A 7459-nucleotide genomic window follows, 5' to 3' on the forward strand; every position below is an offset into this window, starting at 1 on the left:
ATTTTTTATTAATCCGACATTCACTCGTTTAAGAAGTATAAATATAAAGTTTAACACAAGACGCAACAAGCAAGTGTTTCAAACAGGCATCATTAAATACAATAATATGTTTGTTCGTTTCCGTCGCTTTAACAAAACACATCTTATTTACACATATACAAAAGTGGTCCTACTTTTCGTATCTGGATTACGATTCCCTCGTAAATAATTAGGAAATAAAAGCTGATGGTGACGGAAAATATATTCACAAAGAGGGGGAAAGAAAATATGGTCACATTTTCACGTGGATACAACAATATAAATAAGCGTAGTTAAGAAACTCACTTCTGCTGATCTGCTGAGCCATTTTCATAATGGAATTCGTTTTCCACAGCATAGAAAGAAAGAAAGAAAGAAAGAAAGAAAGAAAGAAAGAAAGAAAGAAAGAAATATCACTCGTTCCTACAGTTTCCAGCAGTGGATCGGAATAGTCTTTCTTTTTAAGATCGGATATGCCATTTTTCTGTTGAATGATTCTCAATTCAGATTGTCCGTTCATATTTGTTTTGCAGTGCTGTGGTTCTTTAGAGCACTTGATAGATGGGGTCCTGAGCCTGCTGTTGATGGCAGTTGGTCGGGGACGGTGCGGGGGCCCCGGTCTCACTCAGGACAGACCCCTCCTGCGAAGAGCATGGGCTCCCCTCGTGCCCCTCCGGTACCGAAAGCACGGGGCACGCGGGGGTCTCTGTGGAGATGCGCTCCACGATGCTGGACAGACAATCCAAACTCGACACCACCGAGCTTTTAGCATTCCGTGCGTCAGCTGTAAACAACGCATTTTAATTTTAACCCATAAAAAATATGAGTAACTTATATAGGCTATATTATGAAAATTTCCACGACTAATATATAATATATATATATATATATATATATATATATATATATATATATATATATATATATAACCGAGTTACTCAGTGTTTAATTATTCTTAGGACATGGCAGTTTTCGACATGACCTACCATTCGGCGTGTCGTTGAAGTAAGAGCTGTCATAACTGTTCCGTCTTCTCTGACATGTGGGACCCATGAAATCCATCTAGAAAATACGAAACGAAAACTAGTTCAGACATTTAAAATGTAAGCCTATTTTAAGCTATAAGTAATTTAAACATTTAATATTGATTAATTTATTAATGCGACATTATAATTCAAGAAACTTACCACATTATAATTTGGTATAATAATTATTATTTGTAAACCTAAGTAAACCTAGTTTTAAAAAGTTAAAAACTAATTTTAAACAATTTTTGGATGAATTGACGGCCAAATAAATATACAATAAATAGTATAATTATTAGATAATATAATTACGATATTAATCTCTAGCTACGGTAGGCTACATGGACTTCTCACCATGCCATCCGAGCAGTTGGATCTCGGGCTGGAGGCGTCGGAGTCTCCGCTGTAAGGTTCCAGCACGGGGTAGTAGTTTTCCTCTTGACCTCTGAGCAGCGCCTGCAAAGACTCGATGTAACTAATGGCGTTTCTCAGGATCTCTACTTTGGGCAGCCTCTGGTTGGGGTTGTTGGACGTGCATCTCTTGAGGGTCTCGAAGGCGTCGTTGACTTTGCTCAGTCTTCTCCTCTCCCTCATGGTGGCTGCTTTGCGGCGGTCAGCGTTGGTGGTTTTTCTCTTGCAGGCTTTGCATGCCCACAGCAGGCACCTGCCGGCCTGGTGATGCCCGCTGGGCGCCCTCACGTGCTCGTCCTCGAGATGATGCTCGTCGGGCTTGAGCAGGCTCACGTGAACGAGCCTGGGGTCCAGGTCTTCAAAGAAGTGCATGTCATTAGTGTTGAAGCAAGGGTCGTCGTAGAAATCATCAGCTGATGGGATGGGGAAAGAAATATCCGACAACTCCATCTTTATGTATTAGTTTAAAACTAAATGGATAGGCCTATAGCTACTTGAATGCTTCCCAAGCTTTTAAAGACTTAGAAATATTAAGACAAATTCTATCCAATGCTGAAGCAACGTAAAACCGTGAAAAATCGCCGATCCAGGAAAAGTTTCTGCTTGTACCCTTCAGGTACTTGTTGCTGGTGAGAGATCACGGCCTGTTTATATACAGCCCAGGCGGTCGGGGGGCGTGTCCTGCAGAAGACAGTTTGACCAATGAACGTGCGTGGAGAAAGTGGGCGTGGTTTTGACGGCCTGGCAGTTCAGCTAATGACGGGGCCACAAAAATGTTAAAATGATCCATACATTTAAAAAATAATGCGTTGCTCTTACTGCTTTGTTGTTGTTGATGCATGTATATTGGATTAAAAACTTTTTTACTGTTTTTTACAGGACACAGATTTTAGCATACAATTTCATGAAACATTCAAGGAAGGACTTCTCTTTTATCTTTTCTAAGGGAATCTTTCAACTAGGACCTATTATTTTGTTTATTAATTACATAATGTAATTACGTTACATTTGTTTATTAAGTACATGACTTTGTCAAATTTGGAAAGAAGACAAACAATGGTTCAATAATAGCCTAACAGTAACAGAAAATGCACTGTTAACATTATGTTTCATTTCCTGGTGCTCCATGCATAAATGTCCTAGTTATCAATCAAAAATCTCAAACGAACGCGAGTGATAAATAACTAAAAGTATGGTTAACATACACTGAAATAGCCTACATGCTCGCGTATAGCAGTTAGGCTTAAAATTATGGAATGTCATGCTTATCAGTGTATGTTGCTCAAAACTGAGAAAAAAAGTACTCTGAATATTTTTGTCTTAGTTTAATATATATATATATATATTAAATATTAATATTTAATAAAAAAATTACTTTAAAATTAATTTAATTTAATAAAAAATTAAATATTAAATATATATATATATATATATATATATATTAAATATTAATATTTAATAAAAAATTACTTTAAAATTAATTTAATTTAATAAAAAATTAAATATTAAATATATATATATATATATATATATATATATATATATATATATATATATTAAATACATATATATATATTTAATATATATAGTTTAATATATATATATATTATATATATATATATATATATATATATATATATATATATTTAGATCAGTTTAGATCAGTTGTTTAACGAATCAATGGAGCACTGATATACTCATATATTAAAAATAGCCTACATCTGCTTTAATAATAAAACACGCTCACACACTAGCACAACATTGGCATGGTGCTTTTTTCCAAGGTGCGCTTTATTTACTTATTTTTTTCTTTTTTACAGAAAAGGCTACTAGGCAAAGTTATTTCATTATCTAAAGTTCATGATCTGTTTGTGTTGGACCATTTTACTCAAACGTTTCTTACACTAGCTGCAAGACGTATAACAGTTCAACAACAGGGGGCGTTAACGAGGCAGCAGAGCTCAAAACTTCTTATCCGTTTGAGAGAGAGAGAGAGTTAACGTATTTTAAAGACTACAGTAACTCATAAAATTTATACAATAACAATACTATTTTACTGCAAAACAGGTACGTTTAATACTATATTAAAATACACAATGACATATAAAATGTGGACACATTTTATTAAAAGCAGTGCAGGATAATATAAAAAAAAAAGTAAAAAAAGGTAAAGGTAAAATATAATATAACAGAACAGAAGTAAAATATTTCATGTTCCAAAAATACAAATATATAATTTCCTTTTCAAAGACTGCTCACAAACCAAAGATGTGCAAATAGTTTTTTTTTTTTTTTGGATTTACATTTTTTTATTCTCAAACACAGGACAAACAGATCAATGCAGTATTCAATATATACATGTTCAGCACTAACAAATGAAAAAAAAATATTCAAATTAATTTCAAATTCATAAAGAATACATAAATTTTACTGGAATGACATTAAACTAATGTCTACAACTGGAGTGACTTGTAACATACAAAACTGCCAATATTGTGAACACATCTCTGCACTTTATTTTCCTTTTAGGATCAATATGTAAACTGTCTCAGTTGTAAAACAGCTGTAGGATTCCCTTTAAAACATCTTCAGGCTAGTAGATATACACAAAAAATTACAAAGAAATGGCGAGTAACACATTGAATTAAACATGTAATTATTAAATAGAGATTAGATTATGAAGTTGAAACAGTTAGCTGAAATAGGCTATTCTTGTAAAACGCACTACAATAATATTTGCTTTATTTAATACTTTGAATAATCACTTTTTACAGTGCATTCATGGTTCTTAAATGATAGCGAAGAGGAAGCCTAAGTGATTGTCACTGTGTCTTGTAGGCGGTCAATGAGGTACTCCCCAAAGCCACCCGTGCTGTCACCGGTGCAGCCCACTCTGCGAGCGCTGGTCAAGAGGTCACTGATGAGTTTGACCTTTGGGACGAGGGGCTGAATGAACTGACTCTTGATTACGCTGGCGGTGTGTGGATCTCCGTACTCATGTGCCAGCTGATTCAGCTCCACCATAACACTCATCTCCTCCTTCCACTGGGTAAGCATGAGCTCCAGAGCAGGGAGGACGGCACACACCTCTTCAGTGCCTGGCCTCTGTAAATGACACATATTGCACAATAAAAAATAAAATGAATCGGTTCCGGATGTTCATTTTAAACATTCAGTTCAGTCTTTTTACAAGACATGTATTCTTTTATTCTGTAGGACGCATAAATTGATCAAAACTTTTAAGTTCAAACGTATCTCAAAATAAATAATCATTGAAATAATGTAAAGGACTCAAAAGCCATCTAAATGGATCAGTCCACGCGCAGGTCAAATTTGAATTGAGCTACAATTAAGTAAGACAGCACACAGTTGTTTCCGAGTCTGTCACCCAGCACGGATGAGCGGATAACAAGGTGTTCAAAATCGCTGCTGATGGACGCTCAGTCCCAGTCCGGATCGATTTTACACGAGTCATAAAATCAGGGAAGGGTGGAAAGTAAAAAAAAAACAAATTGGAAAGGAGAAGATAGGACGCAATGTAAAGTGACAGCAGTGCGAGTGCCATGGAATCCATCTGGAACTACAATTAATGCACTGTCCTTCCTCCTTCACATTAATCTCGCCAATTTTCCGAAACTCAAGGGAAATGTATACCCTAACAGGCATTAAAGGGGAGATCTCTGCAAAGCCCCCTGTCGCTCTCCTTTCTATCTGCCCTCCATCGCCTTCAGAGCTGCTGCCCCATACAGACAGAATTCAAAGGGATATTTTCTGGAATAAATAGGCTTATGATCAAACAAATATGAGTAAATGTGAGTTTAAATGAATGAGATGCCTTCCCTGTTCCATAACTAAAAAATAAAAAATTCAGGCCACTTTTCCAAGGCTTGTGCTGGTGCTCTGGTTAGATGGGTGAGTTACTGTACCTGGATGTTCTTACTGCAGTATTTTCCTCCCCGCTGGGTCAGATACTGCTGCATTGCCTCGGCCCGCTCTAGTTCCTTCACTGACTCCTGGTGAAAATACGCAGCCACTCTGGGTAAAGCCAGATCACTCTGCTCAAAGATCTGGGCCTGAAACGGAAAAGAAGACAGATCTGATATAGATGAAATTAACTGGAAAATTATTTTGCTAACCTGATTCCTGTATGGTTTCCTGTAAGTGAAGAAAAGAGGTCGGTATGTTGTCGTTTTTAGTGTTTTTGATTTCTGTGGATTTATTTAAAATATATAAAAAAAATCAATTAATAAAATAAATGTCCACATTAACTCCTTCTATTTCAGCCCTCAAAAAGACATTTTTATTCTCTTTGGCCATTTCCTTTTTTTCAGTTTAAGTTTACTTTTCAGATTTAACTATTTAGTTAAAGTGTTCTAGTTTAAATATGGAGGGGGAAAAATCATTGTTTGATTTTTATTAAAATACTGTTGATATAGTGACCTATGATTTGGGGACAAAATTAATATTAAACATTATTACATAAAAAATGTTTTGTGTGTGTGTGTGTGTGTGTGTGTGCACAAAAAAAGTGATGTGATATGGAGCCATTTTGCTGACCTGCTTTGGACATTCCATTTGATATTTCGTGTCATTAAATCGATATTATTGTTTAAAAAAGGATAAAAACGTTTTTCGAAATTTCATGAAAGTAATATGAATTCAAGAAGATAACATTTCTAAGCACTTTATTCAAGTACGTTTTTAAAAGGTTACTCATGTTGACCATGTCTGACATATTTTGTTATTGCGCAATGCTATTATGATTGTTTTTTGCATAGGGAGTCTTCTCAAATAGGACAAGTACGTCTGCAAGAGGTCTGCTAAAGATCGCTTCATCTGGAAAGCATCTGCTGTGTACAAACATCTGATAAGCTTCTGAAAAAAACAAGTCTTACAGATGTAAATGCAGATGTCAAATATGTCTCCGTGATGTGCTTGTGCTATCGGACTTTATAAACCAACGCAGTACATTAAAACATTATGTGGGGAGCTATAGGTTATACTAACTTTGCATCATATTTACAGTAAAGATCTTACCAGCGCTTCCAGTCTGTAAGAGACGTCTATAAGCAAAGTGGACACTCCACACAGACTTTCCTCCACAACAGTCGGGAAGTTTTGCCTCGCCAGACTCCCAACAGAAGATATATGCGTTTTACAGAGAGGAAGGCAAGTTTTTATTCGCTTTACTCTCGGTTCCGACATGTTTAAACTGTTACGGAAATCAACACCGAGCGTCAATACTGTAATTTCACACTTTTTGTAAATCCTCACATGACTAGTAGCTATGTGTCATACTAGTAAGAGTTTGTCGTATTTCCAGCTAATGATGAAATCGTGATGAACTAATATTCAAAGTCGAAGGCTGCTGGATAAACGCAGATGCGGGAGGACGAAACGAGCAAACGTTTCCCGTTCGTTCTGTCAAGTTCATCCGGTATTATGTTGGTGGATGCATGAGTGGGCATCCTGCCATACGAACACCAGCCTATAGTTTACTGATATATTGATACAATAATGATACTAAGTGATCCAGGATGAGTGGATCTACTCATTATACGATTATGACGTTTTACATACATTTTAAGTTATAAACACCTTAAAGATATTTTCTAAACGTCTTTTACATCTGATGGGAAACGTCCTATAGACGTATTGCAGATGAACAAACACTAAAACAATATGTCTTGTAGATGTAAATGCAGATGTCAAATAGATGTCTCTGTGTTGTACATGTGCTATGAGAGAAAGAGCATTTTAATGTGCTTAATGTAAGATATCTTTTATGGCAGTTCATGACTACCACACCTAAGTACACCTTTTAAAAGTGCACTTTGTAATAATGTAAAATTAAAAGTTTTTCTTTAAAGTACATCTTAATTATTATGTTTGAATAATCTTTTGACATGCTCTGAAGTACACTTTTTTCCATGTGTTGACTTACATACTAAACCACATTTAAAATAAAATACTTTATTATCTAGTGTGTTATTTTAAATTAATAT

At 35.5% G+C, this 7459-nt stretch overlaps 2 protein-coding genes across 2 annotated transcripts; both read right to left on the reverse strand.

Annotated features, from left to right (window-relative positions):
- Nucleotides 1–551: 551 nt before the first annotated feature.
- LOC132133572 (myoblast determination protein 1 homolog) lies at nucleotides 552–2085 on the reverse strand. Its single transcript, XM_059546455.1, has 3 exons — nucleotides 1398–2085; nucleotides 1005–1080; nucleotides 552–802 (listed from the first exon to the last, which is right to left on the reverse strand). The coding sequence occupies exons 1-3, from the start codon at nucleotides 1902–1904 to the stop codon at nucleotides 564–566; spliced, it is 822 nt and encodes a 273-aa protein (XP_059402438.1). The 5' UTR covers nucleotides 1905–2085; the 3' UTR covers nucleotides 552–563.
- A 1931-nt stretch (nucleotides 2086–4016) lies between these two features.
- zgc:172145 (Ferritin light chain, oocyte isoform-like) lies at nucleotides 4017–6885 on the reverse strand. Its single transcript, XM_059545922.1, has 4 exons — nucleotides 6492–6885; nucleotides 5381–5527; nucleotides 4183–4559; nucleotides 4017–4150 (listed from the first exon to the last, which is right to left on the reverse strand). Exons 1-3 carry the CDS (start codon nucleotides 6657–6659, stop codon nucleotides 4266–4268), a joined length of 609 nt encoding a protein of 202 aa, XP_059401905.1. The 5' UTR covers nucleotides 6660–6885; the 3' UTR covers nucleotides 4017–4150; nucleotides 4183–4265.
- Between the last annotated feature and the right edge of the window lie 574 nt (nucleotides 6886–7459).

The sequence above is a fragment of the Carassius carassius genome, chromosome 50 (genome assembly GCF_963082965.1).
Source record: "Carassius carassius chromosome 50, fCarCar2.1, whole genome shotgun sequence".
NCBI classification, from domain to species: Eukaryota; Metazoa; Chordata; class Actinopteri; order Cypriniformes; family Cyprinidae; genus Carassius; species Carassius carassius.